At 37.6% G+C, this 20,299-nt stretch overlaps 1 protein-coding gene across 2 annotated transcripts; it reads right to left on the bottom strand.

Annotated features, from left to right (window-relative positions):
• Nucleotides 1-1,934: 1,934 nt before the first annotated feature.
• Nucleotides 1,935-20,299, bottom strand: slc24a2b (solute carrier family 24 member 2b). 2 transcript variants are annotated; one of them, XM_085410328.1, is made up of 10 exons: nt 20,156-20,299; nt 18,027-19,154; nt 9,408-9,443; nt 8,939-9,056; nt 7,601-7,684; nt 6,680-6,759; nt 6,385-6,522; nt 6,078-6,167; nt 4,365-4,531; nt 1,935-4,252 (listed from the first exon to the last, which is right to left on the bottom strand). In XM_085410328.1, exons 2-10 carry the CDS (start codon nt 18,945-18,947, stop codon nt 4,003-4,005), a joined length of 1,884 nt encoding a protein of 627 aa, XP_085266454.1. In that variant the 5' UTR covers nt 18,948-19,154; nt 20,156-20,299; the 3' UTR covers nt 1,935-4,002. The 2 variants fall into 2 exon arrangements, with proteins under 2 accessions (XP_085266454.1, XP_085266455.1); XM_085410329.1 differs by having other exon boundaries at nt 8,945-9,056.

Raw genomic sequence — 20,299 nt, 5'->3', positions numbered from 1 at the left:
GAGGCACTGTTATTGTTTGGTGTTACATTTTAGTCAGCGGTCTTGTCAAAATTGATGGATGTACAAACAGAAAAAGTATGGTAAGATTCTGATCCACTGTGTATTATCATCTGGAAAACATCTGATTGGCTGCTCAGATTGGAAGATCAGATTATCTACTAATCAGAAGATTGGTGTTTTCATTACTAGCTGCTCCAGTCTGCATGCCAAAGTATCCTTGTGGAAGATACTGAACCCCGAGTTGCTCTCAGATGCTTTCGTTGTAGTCTGTATAGAAAGCACTTAGGTAGAAATAGCATTTTAAAAAATTGTATGAATGGGTTTAAATGGGTCCATGAGTAATGTCATATAAAGTGCTTTGAATACTCGAGTAGAACAGTGCTACATAAGAACCAGACCATTTACTATTAACAATGATCCCAAAGACACTGGTAATGCAGCGAAAGCATTCCCAAATAGAAAAACACACATTACTATCAGTCATGAATTGGCTTCCCCAGAGCTCAGACCTCAATATTAGTGAAGTTATGTGAGATCATCTTGGCAGAGAGTGGAGCAAAACACCGCCAACATCAAAGAAGAGCTTTATATTTGTAAACTTCTTAAAGATTGCCGCAAATTACAGCATCAGCGTAGCATGGCCTGGAGACAATCAGCTTGTGCTTCTGCTGAGTTATTATTAATTTATTATTAATTTATCCAACAGTTATAACCAGTCCTGTCATACTAATGTAAGAGTAAAGCATTTTGACTGGAAAGCGTCATGGAAATGTGAATGTAATTTTTTTTAATTATTTGTAATTTCCAGAAGTATTAGTCAGAGGAATTATGGCTAATATGATATCTCACACCATTCAAAACTCTTTTTCCTAAATAATCTTGCTTTCTTTTTTCTTTCTTTCTTTCTTTTTAAACGATCTCCAATATGAAAAGGAACCTGCACAAAAGTAAAACACTTGCACCCTTAATGGCTTCTAAATATAGTATTTCAAATTATAAATCTTTCTTAATCCTGGTTTTGTGAGAATGTAAACTCATTATCGCTGCACCAGAATGCCACTCATTACGACTTTCACTGACCTAATGCCCTTGAACCTTTACAGGGCAAAACTCATTAGCTTGTGTGTGTCCACACTCAACATTAGTTATATTCAGTTCAGTTATTCAGTTACTCCCTAACGAGCACATTTTAAATGTCATCATACTTATATCTGTATACAACTTCTGTAATCCTAAAACAGTTCCACCCCAAAAATGATCATTCTTTTATAGGAATCAATAGCACACACATTTACTCAGTTACTGACAAAGACACTTGATACATATATGGGAATTTGGCTGGGGTGATTTTGTAGCTTGTTAACTGGCAGACAGGTACTTGAGTTACTCACAACCTAAATTTAGAGGTAGTGAGGAAATGTCCTCAGATATCCCCCAAGAACAACCTTTACCGTTGTCCTCAGCTGTCCATTTAATCTTGGTTGCATCTCACTGGTCTTTGCAGCGGGCCATGCCTGCTTTTGTAAGAGGCTTGTGTCTATGTAAAGCAAACCACATCCTGAATGGATGACACTGCTAATCTGTGTTATGAGGAAGGTTGAGTGGTAAACTGACCTCCCTATTTACGTGATTTAAATATGTCAATGTCACATTTTGTTAAGAATCTAGCAGGCAAAGTATTCCAAGATCTGCAGAGTAATTCATATGATTTTCATTCACAAATTGCAAATATACTGCAGTTAAATTAGGCTGACAAGGCTGTCGGGAGCATCTATTTCTTAATATTAACTAAAAAAGTTCACCGACATTGATTTTTTTAATTTTTTTTTATTTGACCATATAACATTTTATACAGAGATAAATTATACATGTTTTTACAGTATAATACATGTTTCAAGTAGAACATTATAACATTGTTGTTGAAACTGGTCGGAACGAATCTTTCTAAATGCACTCATTCACATACATTCCTCACATTCTTATGATCCATCAAAGCACGAAAAATGTAGTAGTGATACTGCATAGGCTGGCTAAATCTGAGCTGGAGTCTGAGAACACAAAGATGTGATATATTGTTTCCATTATTTATTTATTTTTTTACTTGTTTTAAATGCTAATGTTTGCACTTCCAAGAATTAACAGCAGAGGGAGGTGATAATGGTCTACAGCTCATTTAACTAGCAAGGACCCCAACCCAAATGACAAAGGTTTATTCAAATGAAGCAACAAGGTAGGCCAGAGACAACGTTTGGGTTTGGGGAAGAATCAGCAGAGGCTGACTAGAGAAAAATGGAAGGGAATGCAGAAATATATGTGTAGGCATTTATAGGTGTATGACCGAAAGGGCATTGTTTGCGGTGTGGACATGCTCCTGAAATTCAGATAAACTATTTTTCATTTCTTCAAGAATTATAAATTATTGCCCAGATTAAAGTCTGCTTCAAATTCTCCTGAGAACCGAGGGGAAAAATTTTTTTCCTTTAGAACTTTTTTTTGTGTCATTTATTTATTTTGAGTATTTTGGGGCAGGTTAGAAGAGATTTTAAGCCATCTGTGGTCTATGCTGTATATGAGGACAGGCGGTTGGTAGCAACAGGTGGTGCAAAATGCTCAAGATGGACAATATGGATACTAACTTGCCTTTTTAGCAAGGCCCCATGTTACTAAATGGGCCACAGTAGTTGGATTTTGCTCATGAAACAACAACAATAGAGTAAAAATTTCGCACCATCAGAGAAAATGCCAAAGAAGTAAAAGCCTTTCTTCAGTTTAACATTTCTTTATTGTATTTTTCTGTAAGTATTTAAAATTACAACCTCCTTAAACATTTCCATTCAATCCCGAAGAAAAAATTTTAACATTTGCATACATTTGAATGGAAACATTGTACTGTGTTTTCTTACTACTACTAGGGATGTAAAATTCCCTGCTTTTTACTCAGCGTTATGTCACTAACTGAACAATGGCTTACAGCCTGTAAGTCTAACAGAAATAACACAAATCCGTGTTATCTTTTACAGTACATTAGTTGTTTTACATCAAAATAATACAGATGAAAAGCAGTGATATCGCTTATATTGAACACTCTTTTTTCAGGAACATATAAGTTGAAAAATAACCTTGAAGTTTAACAAGTAAAATAAAACAACCTCTGTTAATCTTTAGTCCAGCACTCGTTGTCCAAACTGCATCTCTGGGAATCAACCCTTCACTAAAGTCATGCAATGTAAAGGCAGCCAGAACCGAAGAAGTCATGTTCACAAGCTCGTTATAGATAGTTGGGATATACATATTTAGGCAGTACTGACAACCTTAGCCAGTTTTATCCATGTGCAGCAACTATTTAGTATTTGATATGTGCTACAATAGATTTCAGTGGATTCTGCCAAATATGACCCCAAATGTCAAAATGTATTTAAAAACACATAACATTTCTCTGATGTAGCAAAGTACGTGGAGTATTGGACATCGCCCTCATAATGATCTTATATACTAAATATCTGCTTGTAAGAGTAATGATGTCTCATACTTGGTTTGAGACATCTTCATCAACAAACCAAAATCAGCTGAGATCTGAGATCTTCAGCTGACATTTCAATCTGGCTTTTCTTTCACTGACCATCAATTATTTTCAGCATGTTTCAGCCAACACAGGAAACTGCTTGCAGTCACGTCGGAGAAAGAGAATTCTTCTTATTCGATGGCATGAAATCCATAAAAGAAGCACAGGTCTGTTTTCCACGGATAAACACCTGTGATGCACCAGCCTGAATTTGCAAGATTGATTTATGTCACGGCTTCTGCCTAGCTGACATCAACAACCGTGTGTGTGTGTGTGTGGGTGGGTGCAAACTTGTATGTCTGTGTGTGGACAGTGGCTATGCAGACCTCTACTGTGCATATTAAGTGACAGTGTGTATATGTTTGTTTTATGTAATGGTCAATATGTGCTGTTATGCTTAATTTCTGCTGTTTGACCAGCAGTTAACCAGAGTCCCTCCCTCAGACTGTAATGGGGCAGACAATAATTCTGTCCTCCAGCATGACACTGACAACAAGGAAAACAAAGTACAGCAAAAACATAAGAAAGCCCAGACTCTTGCTCATTCTCCACTTGCAAGCGGCAATGGACATGATGACAAACAGCAGCATGAGGAAGAGAAGGACGATGGCGCAGAACAGGCCATTGCTGCTCACCTCCACTGGCTTCAAGTCATTGATAATGTTGAAAATGAGCCAGGGGAATGGCAGACTGGAGGGAGGACAGAGGCATAGAAAAGACAACAGAGAAGAATTGGGTTTTCTTGGCACATTCTTATTTAAAAATGAATGGCTTGTGTGTTCTTGTTTATTGGCAGACTCACCCCACAGTGATGTCAAAGATGTTGGAGCCCACTGAGCTGGACACAGCCATGTCACCGAGGCCCTTTCGAGCTACAATCACACTGGTGATCAAGTCAGGAATTGAAGTGCCAGCTGCTAATATTGTCAAACCCATGATTTCTTCTGTGATCCAGAAAGTTTCTCCAACCTAAAATTAATAATATTCCAACTCAAATCTTCAGTTCTTTTCAGCCACACAAAACCTAAATCTACTAATGTGACAGCATCCTGTCAAGGAAAACATAGGTTAAAGTTATGATAACTCTGTCATTCAGACGTATGCATGAAAGTGAAAGACAGGGCCCCTACACTTCACAGTAATTGTGACGTGACGTTACATTTAGTTTAGTCAACAAGTGTCACTAAGGGCAGAGTTTGTAAGTCTCTCTCTCTCTGTGTGTGTGTGTGTGTGTGTGTGTGTGTGTGTGTGTGTGTGTGTGTGTGTGTGTGTGTGTGTGTGTGTGTGTGTGTGTGTTGCACACTGTATCAGCTGCTCGTGTTCCTCACACAGAATTTCAGAAATTGAGAAATATCTTCTGTATCAGGAAAAATCACCAAGAAGAAACATTTTAAGTTTCAGATGATAAATGTAGCTGATTAGACATGTCCAGTTCTAGCTGTGTGCAGTTTCATGCATTCAGGCTTGCATATTACTGAAAATGATGCACAAAACATTACTTTCTTCAACCTAATAACACTTCTAAAATTAATACATATAGACATGAAGTCTATAAAGAAAAGAGTCCCTGGCTGAAAGAGTGATATATTCTCTTATTTCTTTGTATTAATCAGTTTATTTTTTATGGGTTGACTTTCATCCATCCATTAGTTTCTGGTTATCCAGTACAGGGTTGGACTGGTGCTGGGGCCTATCCCAGTTGTCACAGGGCAAGATACGTGGCCCTGGACCACCAGTCTGTTCCAGAGCTAACATAAAAGACAGCATCAGTCACACTCACATTCACAACTACGGCCAAGACAGAATAACTAACTAGCCTAACATACATGTCTTGGACTCTGGGAAAAACCTGGGGAACACTCACACAGACACAGGTAGAACATCCAACCTCTTTTTTTTTCATTAATAAATATTTCTGGATAACACACATTCATCTGCATGCATTGAGTTAAATCTGCTATACAAAAAAATAATAATATTTAAATATAATCTAATCCTATTTCAAAAAAATATTATAATATTTTCATTAAAACAAACCTAAGAGAACAATTATATTTCATGTATTTTAGAAGATAAAGGGAATCAGTCCATGGATGCTGCTTTAAAAACTAAAAATGACATGAGGCTTTCAATATCTGAAAATGTACTTATTTACGCATTGCCACTCACAGGTGAGAGCGTAATGACCAATTCTTATTGCACTTTTGGCAATGCTTTTTCACGTGGCGTGCTGCACCTGTAGAAGCTAAATTAGCAGGTGCACTTTGTCAGTAACCTTGTGCTTTTGTCCTGTCGCTGCACTTGTGCTCTTAAAATAGAGTGCTACAGGTTGATCTGACTGTGGCTCAAGACAGATTAGCCAGGATTAGTTCCCACGGTCACACATTTAACACCCTGACAGCTGCGCTCTGACGAGAAAGGCCTCAGATATAGTGTGTATAGACAACAAGGCTGTTGTATGCTGCAAACAATCATACTCTAATATTTGTTTGTGAGTGCGTTGTGTGGGAAATACCTGATGAGCCCACCACACCATCAGGTAGGAAAAGAACGCAATCCAAAGGATGGAGCCGAGGAAAGTGACCGGGAAGAACCTTGCTGAGGTCTAAAAAACATAAAATAAAGCAATGTAGCTTCTTAGTCTATCACTTCTTTTTCATCTAACTTAACATGTAAAATCAAGCAGTAGAGAGCATTCAAAGCACAGCCCTATACCCCTAAACTAAAGCTGTGTGTGTTACTCAGTAGAGCTGTGGAGCTCTACTCTATTTTCAAATAGGGTTTCAGTTTGTATTTTCATATTTGGTTATGTGTATATCTACCTCTCTCCTGACATCAGGCAGCGTGAGCCAGAGAGGGAAGATGATTGGCAGGATCAAGAGGTAGGTGATTTGTTTCCTGGGAGTGTCAGGCCATGCCAGGCTCAAAGGCTTGTCTTCATCTTCATCTTCCTCATCACCCTGAGGATTAGGTCATGATCTTACATTGTAATATTGTGCCTATGTTGTACATAAATATATTTGGACATATTTCTTTGGGTAAACATAACTAAATTAAATTTCCTGATTGTTTATAGGTCAAACATTTTGCTTTTGAAAAGGAGTGATGCTTCCATACCTCATCTCCTCCTGCAGCACCATTCATTGGTGGTGTAACTTCCACTGCAACATTTGTACTTTTTGTGATCTTTTTATCAGCTGGAGGTAGAAAGTAAGTAAAAAAAAGTAAGTGCATTTTATTTATATAGCACAGTTAAAAACTGTGCTTAAAACAAGCAATAAAGGGTGTGTTGAAACAAAAAAGAAGAAGAAAGAAACAAGAAAGATAGAGGGACAATACTGACAATAAAAAAAGAGCAATAATATCATGGCAATAATTTATCAATAGTAATTATAATATAGTTAGTTAATATAAAATAACAAATTAGAAATAAAATAATCAAAGATCATGTTTAATCTCCTCTACTGAGAAAAAGAAAAGATAATCTCTTTGTTTACTTTTTTTTTACAAGTATAAAGCAGTTTGTGCATCTTTGTGTAAAACTTCTTGGATGATAACAGATCAGCTGTTCAACTAAAATGTATTAAATGAAATAAATCAGAGATTAATCCACAACCAGAAAAAAAACCCTCTAAATTACAGCCTGACCCATAAATGTATTAATGCAATCACTGTCTATAAAAATATAAAACTTTTGTCATTTTAACTGTTTCTTTAACATCAGTGACGCAAGGGACAGTCACGTTACTTACATTAATGAGGGAAAACATTAAAAAAAATAAAGATTCAGTCTTCTCGTGAAATGAAAAGGTAGCATTTAGTTTTCCTTTTCAAAGCTTTATTGCCTGAACAATTCTTTCTTGTGTAGCCTGCCCATGATCTATTCCACTATTTTTTAAATTAACATACTGATAAATTTGTGTGCCGTTTCAATCATTCATCTATAAACTGATAAATAATTGCACAACTGATTTGTCACTTTATCGATTGGTGGTTGACCAAAAGTACATTGGCGTTTCAGTATTCACTGGTACACACCTACTCCGTTGGCAGTGGCACCGTCTTCTTTACACTTCTTCTTGGCCATTTTGTGAAGGATTGAAGCCTTCTCTCTAAAATGTCCTAAAACAAAAGAAACAGTCCTTAATGCAACATGTCTTAATGCAAGCTCAATCATCCAGTTATGGAAATCCCAAAAAGTTGATTCTGTTCATTTGGACGTAGCGTTTTCAGTGGGGGAGGCGTTTCGTCACTCATCCAAGTGACTCCTTTAGTCTCAGCTGACTGTAGGTTTCCCAACCCTATAAACAGTACATTTGCACAATGACTGAAACTAGCCCACTGAATGAACAATGTAAATTGTCATGACCATTGATCAGTGGCTATGGTGTCATCATGGAGGCAGATGAAACAATGGTCTCGTATGATGTTACATCTCTCTTAACTTGTGTTGTTTGTAGTTCGTAAGAGATTTCAGGATGGCCCTAACCTCAGCATCAGGACCACTCTCAGCAGAAACAGTGTGTTTGTTCTTGGAACTGTGTCTTCATTACACATATTTCACATACAAGGGTCATTACTACAGGCAGAAATATGGGCATGCCATGGGTTACCCTTTTACACCCACTGTGGCCAACTTGTACATGGAAGAAGTGGAAAAAAGGGCTAGGGTTAGTATTGGAACAGCTGAGACACATTTTTCTAAACACAGCGCCTCTGTTGTTTTTAAACCCCAAAACAGGCTGCACCAAAAATTGGTGTTCCCCAAGGATCTGGTCCCTTGGTATTATACTATAGTATAATGCCAGGAGGATTCCCATGATTTATACATCAGGGAAATCAAACAACCTCTGTTTCAGCCGATGGCACAACACAGAAGAGCCACCTCGTCAGGTCAGGACTCCTCAGTCTATTTACACATACAGGCCAGTGGACACTCTTTCAGTAAGGAGGACATACACATCCTGGACAGGGAGGAACGCTGGTTTGAGCGGGGAGTCAAGGAGGCCAAGGGAAGGACCGTCTCTGAATCAAGGAGAAGGCCTAAGGGTGCATCTTTATTGCAATGCTGTGATTGCAGCCATTCTGCAACTCTCTTAACTGTCTATGCTCTTAAGCCTAATCCTAGATATAAACCTTTCATAGGATATCCTTTTGATCTTGGGCTAGGCTTAATCTGTTTCTTGGAAACCTGAAGTTATTAACTTTTATTTAATCTCAAGAAAAGTCACATTTGAATTTGTTGTGGTGAGGGAATGTAATCTTTATGTCAGCACATTGTATGTGTCACATTCTGTGTTTATTTGAAACATTTCGAATTTGGGAAGATTATAATGTTTGTGAGAGTGTACGTGATTTGTATCTGCGCATGCTCACTCATACCCTCATTACTGAGGGGATCCAGTGTGTGTATCATGAGCTGGAAGATGCTGTTTCTCATCAGCGAGTTGTGTAGAGAAGCACAGCTGCCTTCCCTCTGCAGCCTGGGTTTAGCCTGTAAAACATAAAAGCACAAATACCAAATGTTTTTATGGATTCAAATGTAAATGCACACTTATTTTACGCATCATTATTTCTCTCTGTGTCCACTCATGGGCTTATTATAGTCTTAAACCATTGTCAGGTGGAGCCGGTCACAGCTTCAGTTCTTTAAATAAATACAATTAAATTTGCAATGTTCCAAAGGGGAAAAGAAAGATAATAAGACGTTAAGCTACTATTTAAAAATTAAATGAAAGCACAAGAAACACATTTTTAAATAAACATTTTTGAAAGATTTGAAATATAGTGAAATATAGAAGCGGTATACTATGTTATGCTTATAAAACAGTACAAATAAACTTACCGTAAGCTTGTTCTCGTCATCACTTGGGGCATTTACCTTTAGGAAAGAACACAGAAACAATAATATAATAAAAATATAATAATAGACATAATAATAGATTACTGTAATGGAGAATATAATAAACATATTAAATATGTAGTCAGTATATTCAGTATATTTAATAAAATGCCACCAACACTTTTTGTATTTGTGGCACTGGATTGGATTGCATTTAAACAAATGTTAATTAAAATAAACATGGAAATGGTGATGGAATAGGGAAAGAATAGGACCTCAGCTTGAGTTATTCACAAAGCACTTTGGAAGGCATTTTTAGATCAAGTATATGTAAATTATTTCTAACAGCAGGGAGGGTAAAGACACCATTAATCAAGTAATTATGCAAAAATGAAAAGATTAAAAAATATTTACTCAAGATTTATCATCACCTTCTTTTTCAGTATCCCAGCTATTTTAGAATCAGAATCAGAATCAGAATACTTTATTCATCCCGAGGGAAATTAGATGTATAACTTCAGTGGAGATTACATCACGTTGTTCATGTCCAGTATTTATTTAAACTTCCTCATGAAAGCAAACCATTGCACGTTTTAGGTATCTTTCCAACACGAAGACTACACACACAGGAGGATCTCACACTAATCTCAATCCCAGCCATGTCACTTTATAGCTACATACATACATACATGTCAAAGCTCCCTCAGTCCTAACTCACACTGTGCCACTGAGGTATACACGCCGTGGTGAAAGAAAACAAAAAAGCTGGATTTTACTCCAGAAAAACTAGCAAGGATAAAACAAAGAAAAGAAAACATGCACACAGACTAAAAGGACAAACCATGAGCAGCATAACTACAAACTACAAAACCATTTGACTTTGGAGGGGGGAAAAAATCACAAATTGGATTCATATTAAAGGCTATAGAAGATTTTTTGCACCATTTCCAAGGTGAAAGGCAAATTAAAATAATATAAATTCTCAGTGTTTACTGTTCCAAAGTTGTCTCCCAAAATATTACTTCTGACAGGTTTGTATAAACATGATAATCCTGTATTTTTACTCACTTTGTTCCAAAGATGTAAATCTTATTAAAGGTAAAATAGCTTCCAAAGAACCAAAGAACAAGATAAATGAGAAGATATAGTTACTATCCTGAGTGCAATTAAAGCTCCATTAGCAAAGCAACAGCCAAAAAAACCCCAAAAACCATTTAGACGAATATTAGATTAATATAGATTTTCTGGTCCTTTTACCTATTTGTTGTGTGATTGTGCTTGTCTGTTGTTTATAATCATGACAGTGTGGTCCAGAAACCTGACTGGGTCACAACTGTGCAAGAGGAAGCCATGGTACCATAAAGTAGTGTAAATGATGGTAAATGGCCTGTATTTGTACTGGTAAATGATGCAAGTGACATCATAATAAAGTACAGTTTCAATACTGGATGTGGTCCAAGACCTCATTGTTGTCACTGCTGGTGTGATCTTATTGCTAAATGGTCTCCACTTAATCTAAATGAGGCGTTTTACAAACACAGAGTGAACATGCTAAACTCAACAACAGAGGGTTTTCTAACTAACTTGATGGTTGGTTTTGTTTTTAACAACAGGTACCCTTCCTGCCACAACACCAAAATGGAATTTATGTCTCCAAATGAAACAAAACCAGCAACATTTCACTTGCCAAGCAAAAGCTTAAACCATTAAACCGGCACACTCTGGAGCCACAAAGTCATCTTATACTCAACAAGTATCTCATGAACAAAATCGAGCACTAAAGTGGTCTCTGAGAAATATACAAACACAGACAAAATACCACACCTGGCACGTTTTCATGACTGAGTCTTCAGAGATTGAGCAGATAATCCCTTTAATTAAAACACCTGCCGCTGCTAGGGTTGCTAAACCAAGACACGGGTGGTTAAGTATTGTTTTTTGAAGTCATCACTACCAAATTGCTCTGGTCCACCTGGTTGTTTGGTAATAACAATTGTGTCTAATCTTGATAGAGATCAGTTTTCAATTTAAATCTAGTAAAACTATGTATCTTATCAGTCAGAGCCTTTTCTTCCTTTTTATATTGTTGTGAGTTCAAACATTGTATCATATTTCTCATTAGACTTATTAAACTCAGCTAAACAACATAATTTTAGAAAGTTTTGGCCAATCTTCTAAAACCATTTGATGGTTGAAGATGGAAGATGTGAATACTTCACAGCATTCATCTTACCCTTGTAACAAAAAAAAATATATAAAATGAAATAATAATATGGATGATGATGATGATGATGATGATGATGATGATAATGGTAATAATAATGATGGTGATGATAGCGAGAAAAACATGGTCAAATGAAGGACCAAACCTAAAGTTAAGGAAGCTTGCCTTTTGTTGTCACCTGTCTTTCTTGGCCTCGTGATTTCTGAGCACTGTAAGCAGAAGCCAGCTTGGCATTAGGTCATGTTAGCTAATGCTCACATGGCTCATAAGAGTGGCTGCATGACAGAAGACACTTGCAGCCTGCTGTAGAATCTGTTGAGCCTGAAGCTGTTCTTTGGTAATTCCTCTTTGAAAGAAGCATTTTTTTTTATTTCAATTTATTTTCTGATTGAAGTTGTTAATTAGATACTGCAATCTGACAAGTAACTATCATTTATAAAGTTTGGGTGTTTTTTTGCATTTTACATAACATATTACTTTTTTACCAAGCTCTTATTATGTGTCATAATAACAAAATCCCTATTGTGTTAGTAATCTACATTTAATAAAATTGTAAATAATGGAGTAATTTTTTCTCTTTGCAGCACAGTTTCAGCCCACATGCTGTATTTTGAGATTTCTAAAAATATCTTGCCCACAATTTCTATAAACATTGTGATAATATTACATGAAATTCTTCTGCAAGTTGTTTACACGTAAACCTGCCCTGCACGACAACCATCCACCACAGCTTTTTAAAATTTAATGCCAGCAGACTCAAAAATGTATAACTAACTTGTATTTTCCAAGATGTGATTTTCAGTAGTGACATTTCCTGTGACTACAGAGTGTTAAATAAAATTTTATGAATGACAGTAATTTTTGTTTTGGTATTTCTAATAATACATTTGTAAAATAGAGAACCAAAGAGAGTACCTAAGAGAGTACAAATATACAGTGGGGCAAAAAAGTATTTAGTCAGCCACCGATTGTGCAAGTTCCCCCACCTAAAATGATGACAGAGGTCAGTAATTTGCACCAGAGGTACACTTCAACTGTGAGAGACAGAATGTGAAAAAAAAATCCATGAATCCACATGGTAGGATTTGTAAAGAGTTTATTCGTAAATCAGGGTGGAAAATAAGTATTTGGTCAATAACAAAAATACAACTCAATACTTTGTAACATAACCTTTGTTGGCAATAACAGAGGTCAAACGTTTACTATAGGTCCTTACCAGGTTTGCACACACAGTAGCTGGTATTTTGGCCCATTCCTCCATGCAGATCTTCTCGAGAGCAGTGATGTTTTGGGGCTGTCGCCGAGCAACACGGACTTTCAACTCCCGCCACAGATTTTCTATGGGGTTGAGGTCTGGAGACTGGCTAGGCCACTCCAGGACTTTCAAATGCTTCTTACGGAGCCACTCCTTTGTTGCCCGGGCGGTGTGTTTTGGATCATTGTCATGTTGGAAGACCCAGCCTCGTTTCATCTTCAAAGTTCTCACTGATGGAAGGAGGTTTTGGCTCAAAATCTCACGATACATGGCCCCATTCATTCTGTCCTTAACACGGATCAGTCGTCCTGTCCCCTTGGCAGAAAAACAGCCCCATAGCATGATGTTTCCACCCCCATGCTTCACAGTAGGTATGGTGTTCTTGGGATGCAACTCAGTATTCTTCTTCCTCCGAACACGACGAGTTGAGTTTATACCAAAAAGTTCTACTTTGGTTTCATCTGACCACATGACATTCTCCCAATCCTCTGCTGTATCATCCATGTGCTCTCTGGCAAACTTCAGACGGGCCTGGACATGCACTGGCTTCAGCAGCGGAACACGTCTGGCACTGCGGGATTTGATTCCCTGCCGTTGTAGTGTGTTACTGATGGTGACCTTTGTTACTTTGGTCCCAGCTCTCTGCAGGTCATTCACCAGGTCCCCCCGTGTGGTTCTGGGATCTTTGCTCACCGTTCTCATGATCATTTTGACCCCACGGGATGAGATCTTGCGTGGAGCCCCAGATCGAGGGAGATTATCAGTGGTCTTGTATGTCTTCCATTTTCTGATGATTGCTCCCACAGTTGATTTTTTCACACCAAGCTGCTTGCCTATTGTAGATTCACTCTTCCCAGTCTGGTGCAGGTCTACAATACTTTTCCTGGTGTCCTTCGAAAGCTCTTTGGTCTTGGCCATGGCGGAGTTTGGAGTCTGACTGTTTGAGGCTGTGGACAGGTGTCTTTTATACAGATGATGAGTTCAAACAGGTGCCATTCATACAGGTAACGAGTGGGGGACAGAAAAGCTTCTTACAGAAGACGTTACAGGTCTGTGAGAGCCAGAGATTTTCCTTGTTTGAGGTGACCAAATACTTATTTTCCACCCTAATTTACGAATAAATTCTTTACAAATCCTACCATGTGGATTCATGGATTTTTTTTTCACATTCTGTCTCTCACAGTTGAAGTGTACCTCTGGTGCAAATTACTGACCTCTGTCATCATTTTAAGTGGGGGAACTTGCACAATCGGTGGCTGACTAAATACTTTTTTGCCCCACTGTATGTGTATATGTGTAAAGGTTTTGATTTTGGACTGTTGATATGTAAAACAGATGTTAATAACATACTGGTTTCCATATTTTTTACGGGTTTATTGGGAAATAATACACTCGCCTCCATCTCAGCTATGGTAGAGCTAGTTGAGGTGGAGCTCCTTGCACCAAGGGATGCTATGAGATTAGTTGAAAAACATGTTTTACACATTTTTCTTTTAGATGACTTACTTTGTGATATTTAGTGTTAAGCACTTCCTCTGTGCTATGTAAAAAATCACCAGCTCAGCACAGGCCAGTTTCTGGATTAACAGCTATAACTTTAGTAAGTGCATATAGTCTTGTTTTTCTTTTCAGGGTCAGCTTTCCTTATGTTGGTATAGCTATTGTTTAGCTATTAAAGCTATAGCTATTAAAAGATTTACTAAACAATTTATTGTACTAAGCTGCTGTTCAAGTTTGGTGATCTCATCTTCTCCGAGCAGGAAACTATAGACACTGGAAGACAGCCAAGATGTAAAGTGCTGACCTCAGATCAGCACGTTTACACATGGATTTCCCATCATTCTACTGACCATCATGTCACTGATGCAAAATCAGATCATGTTTTCATAATAAACATAAAGTTGAAATTACATAAAGTACACGTCTCTCTCTCTTCCTCTCTCTTCCCCTCTGTCTCTCTCTTCCTGACCATTTGAGCTGTGGGACTTAGTCAGGATTAATCATCAACATCACCACTTTTAGACCAGCAATTTTCAAGCCCTCATGTGAAGTCTTGCAGAAACCCTCACAGGTCAAAGTGCTGTTAAAGAACTTGCTTCCACTCTCACCTGTGATATCATCCTTACTGCTTTAAAAATTATTATAAATAAATAATAAAATATTCACAGATGCACGCTGACTCGCTCTAAAAACCTGAAAAGATCAGCTACAATTTCTATCATATATAAATCAAATAAAATTTGCATTCTGGGTAACAAGCATTTAAAAATGTACTTATGAACCACAGCAAAAGTATTAAAAATCTAGGACAACACAATGCAATTCCAAAATATCCTCCTTCTTTATTCATGCACTAATGGAAAGGTCTTTTCTGTTTAATCACACTGCCCTCTGCTGCCTTGTAGTAAATGAGAGAAATGTAATTTGAACATTTCTTCCGTGCTCTGCAGACACTGTGTGAAAGTGTGCTTGAATGTATGTTTGCTGTCGTCACTGCAGGTAAGCAGTTGATAAGGGGATTAGAAAGAATTAGCATCTTTAGTCCCATCAGTAAGCAAACCAGCAAGTCTTCTCATCATCTCCTGCTACCCAAATGAAATGCATGCACTGAGCAAACCAACTTGAAAAAGTCCAATGTACATACAAAATACAAGCTTCACAGCACTATGAGCATAACTGCAGGCAGAGAATGAACTGTGCAGGATTGTTTCTCTCTGAGATCTGCTGATTCCTGCTCCTCCAGGTACCACCTGACTATTATTAGTGGCTCTAATAGGATTAGAGAGCATTAACCTGAGGGATTATTTAGGAGCTACCAACACATGAGAGCAAGACAGCTTGACATCCAGTGCTGGACAGCAAAAGAAGAAAGCTGTTCTTTGGTTCAAGTGAGGCAGCTTGGGGAACAGCTGATTCCCAGAAGGGCACAGATGTCAAACAGAGCTTCTGTAATAACAGTGATATTAAGTTTGATTAGCACACATGTGTATGTAATCAAAGGTTTAAATAATTCAGTATGAACTAAAATATAACAACTCTACAATGGAAATTAATTCTTAAGAAATTGTGTTGAAAAAGCTTAAATATATTTATATCATACTTCATATGCCATTTGCCATTAATGGCAAAAATGCTGAAATAAAACCACTTGGAGTAATATTTGGAGAACATTTTGTCTTGTTTAGACCTACAAGAAAATTTCATGGGCGGAACTTTAAAGCAAATACCATCACATCAGAGGTCAAGAGCTAATATGCAATGTGAAATGTGAGTATTACTGAAGCAGCATGTATAGCAATGGATTGAATATGACCCTGATGGACTGATAGTGGACGATGGCAGATGAGGTTACACACATATGATTAAGAAATCGCAGAGCAACAGATTCAACTCCAGCTGTACCCAAACAATAATAGGATAGATGGTGAGTCACTGAACAACTGTTTCTGATTCCATTTGTTTAAATGATTAATGATGTGAATAACGACAGAAACTGATGCTTAAATTAAAAAAAAAAAAACAGGGCCAAACATTACTCTATCATAGATAACAGCTCCCGCCCACTTTTTTTCTAATGTGAGGACACAGCTGGGAGAGCTAAATGAGGGACAGGACTTAACAGAGCAGAGAAATGCACACGGAGGTTTGTACTAGTACTTTTCCTTCTCACATCATTGCTTCAGTTTTGGCATTTTAGACTATATGGAATACATGAAGGAATTAACAATAAAAGAGTCCAATTGATGGTTAAGTCATCACAAAAAAATCTTAGTGTGGCACTTTGGTGGCAATTTCTGCATGACATGCCTTTTCCTGTTATTATCTGAAATAAATTGTAAAGTGAGTGTATATGTTAAATCTGTTCAAGCAAAACTTTGTGGTTAAGTAGTTTGGACCACCAACTTGGCTGATGCAAGTCTTTGGCAAATGTTCAATAATACCTGTGATGATCTCGATAGATGGGAATACAGTAAAACCCTAATGAAAAATACAAAATTTGAATGAAATTAAATGCATGACAGATTAATCTAATCTTTAACTTACTTAAGTTTTCAAACATAAAAAATCTTAAGTCTTGTAATCCAGTTTAAATGGGGACATTGACTGGCTCTGTTACATCACTACTGTTCTAAGAGCCCTGCTGGACTCTGGTCTGAACTCCATTACTAAAAGTAATGATTAAAGATGAAGCCTGGTCTTAGTCAGCATGAATATGGTGTAATCTGGCTGTCTATCAAACATCATCTGAAGTACACAGGTGCACAAATGTTTATATCCTTTGAAAGTGAAATTAAGGAGATTTTGATGGATGATAGAATGCAGTCTGTTTAGTACTCAGGTCTCTTTTAACACCCTCTCAAATTCTCAAACCATGAATACTATTATTCTAAGGCTCAGCAGTCTATGTAAGTTTTCCCTGTTATGTAATTTACTTGAAAAATTTTAAACAACAAAATGACAAGAGCAACAACAACAACAACAACAACAACAAAATAAACCATTTTGAAGCTTATACTTTGTACCACTCCTTTCCTATGCAAATCAAGTGGTATAGTGTTGCTGGAGAAGATTCAGTGTCCTTTTTCTTTGTTTACCTATTTACAGTGCACTTTTCTTGGTTAATTTTATATACATGTTGTTGTTTTTTTTGATTAATTGATTTCATGTAAATCATTCAATCTATCTATCAATCAATCAGTTTCTTCATTTCAAATTAGGCATTTTTCTTTCTGAGAAACTCCCTAGTTTTAGTATCCGAGATGTAAGACTCATTCTCCTGATACACTCTTTTAATTTAAAGTCTTCATGGTTGTTTGACCCAGTAGATTGAAGTGTGAATGAAATCTTTTGTGAAATTTTTTGGCATTTCTATTTACTTATTTATTTATTTATGTTTTACGTTTTGGAACTTAACCTTGGAAGAATATTTATAGACTATACAAAGCTGTCGCTTGACAATGATCAAGGGTGTTGTGGAGTAGAAAACATCTGGGTAAGAGTAGGGAGGATAAATGGATGGATGGATGGATGGATGGATGGATGGATGGATGGATGGATGGATGGATGGATGGATGGATGGATGGATGGATGGATGGATGGATGGATGGATGGATGGATGGATGGATGGGTGGAGTCAGCTCACCTTCTGTGCATTCTCCAGCTCGTCCACCTGGTTGCTGCCCAAAATGCTTCTGATGATCAATTCGAATTTGGGATTGAACTTCATGAAAGTTACATAGAAGGTGTAGAATAGCAGCAGACTAACACTTTCTTCCAACACAATTTGATTATCCAAAAAGAAATAGATGAGCATGAGCAAGCCAACGATATAGAATGAGACATCTCTGAACAGAGGCCACCAGGTGAGATTCAGCACCTCTTTGGAGAACAAGGCGCACATCCCAATTACAAATAGGATGTTGAAGACAGCCGATCCCACAATGGTACCAATACCCACATTGCTGTGGGAGATGAAGACTCCTATAACAGATGTGAAGAGTTCTGGGGCAGACCCACCTGCAGCCATAAAGGTGGCTCCTGCTACATCATCAGAGATCTCCAGCTTCTCTGTGATGACCGTGAGTGCAGGAACAAAGAACTCATCACAGACAATGGCTAAAGCTATGAACATGTACAACATGCCAAACATATGAAGCACTACGTAGCCCTGGCGCCTGTCCTCCACACTGAAATAGTCCGTTGGGTAGTCCCCATGATTCATCTCTATACTGGAGGATTTCATGGCCACTGGTGTATCCTCTGGTGCTGCTGAAAGGTTCCGGTACTGCAGAAGAGTTCTTTGGGGCATTGCTCCCTCAGCTGAGCGTTCAGCAGCTGAATCTACCTGAGTGGTCACTGATTTGGCCAGCATCAAGGCACTCCATAAACAGACTGTGCAGACAACCACCAGGCTGATGATAAAGCCCAAAATCCGTCCAGGCCGTAGCTTTCTCTTGACACCATGGTACAAGTGCATGGTACTCCTACTTTGAGGGCCCAGGCGAGGTGGTGAGCTGGAATATGCTATCAGGTCTTGATTTCTTATGGGTAGGATGAAATCCATTCTGTTTGGTGCAGGTTGTCAGAGTGGAAGTGTCTGGAATCCCCCAAAAGCTGGGTTGGTGGTGATATTGGCTATAAGGGTGGGGGTTTGACAGGCCACGGCGGTTTACCAATTGGTTTGCATGCTGCTGCCAGGTTTAAACACAACGGAAGCCCTTCAGTCTGATTCCAGGATCTATGCCATTTAAAGGTTTCCCCATATTACACACTGCAAGACAGAGAAAACAGAAGTTATAATACAAGTGTGCAAATGAAATATAGACATAAAAAGATATGCATAATAATTAACTATTTATCTATCAAATGGAAATCACACGAGCCGTCCAATGACAATAATAATCAGCAATTTTGATGAGTATCCTTTTTTTCCTTTTATTTCTTTCCTTAAAAAAAACAAACATTTTCACTCCTGCTATTAGCTTTACTGTGGCCTCCTTGGCTCGAGTATGCCCATTCACCTACTTCTTTGCTATTTCTCAGAGAGAAACTTTGTTGGTTTAACTTTACTCAAGTGTTTGATGAGTTGTTCCCTTCTGATTCTTTAGTCTTTCAAGCATTCTTGTTTCCTTTCAAGCATCCCTGCAAGTATTGTTTTTGTAACAGTGTCACAAACTAAAACCCTTGTTAAAAAGCAGCTTCAGAAATAGCTATTCTCAAATCTAGAGTAAATCATATTTTATTCAAACACATAAACCTTCAAATATATAATTTTATTTTGGTAGAACTTAATTTTAAATAACAGTTAAAATCACATATAGCAACATTTTTTTTTCACTTGTAGTTTTTGTAATTTTGGTGTTGTAATTGGTCCTGAGAAGATGCAGTGAAAGCTTTTCTTTAACTGTAGCTAGAACATTAGTGAAATCGCATTAGAGAGCTTTTTAATCCCCCATAGGATATACTTAGATTAGCCTCACGTCCTGCACACAGGTACCAAAAGGTAGGCACCAACAAAATGAACAGAATGAAAAATGAGACCTGATGAGATTATTTTGCACATTAGAGTTATTAAACACTTATTCTATTCTACAAAAGCAACAATAATCTCTGAAGTCTTACAATTTTGTGCAGTCTCATTTCTATCATTTAAATGTTTTAAACAAGCAACAATTTGCTGTCAGATGAATACTAAATCTTTTAGGTTATTAGAGTGAAGACAAATTGCAGCTACACACCAAACACACACATTCATCTTTTAGGTTCTCATACCACTCTTGGATATCTCCAGTTCAGTGGAGAAAAGTACAGCAGTCAACAGCTTGTCAGATCCTGAATCTCTGAGTGAATATTCCTGTAAATTGACTCTTAAAACAAAATGATCCCAGGTGTTCAGTGCAGGTCTCAACAGTAAAT

Source organism: Rhamphochromis longiceps, linkage group LG6, assembly GCF_057381845.1.
Source record: "Rhamphochromis longiceps isolate RC_006_pf linkage group LG6, R_longiceps_female_GT1.1, whole genome shotgun sequence".
Classification (NCBI taxonomy): domain Eukaryota; kingdom Metazoa; phylum Chordata; class Actinopteri; order Cichliformes; family Cichlidae; genus Rhamphochromis; species Rhamphochromis longiceps.
This window is presented reverse-complemented; position numbering and strand designations above follow the sequence as displayed.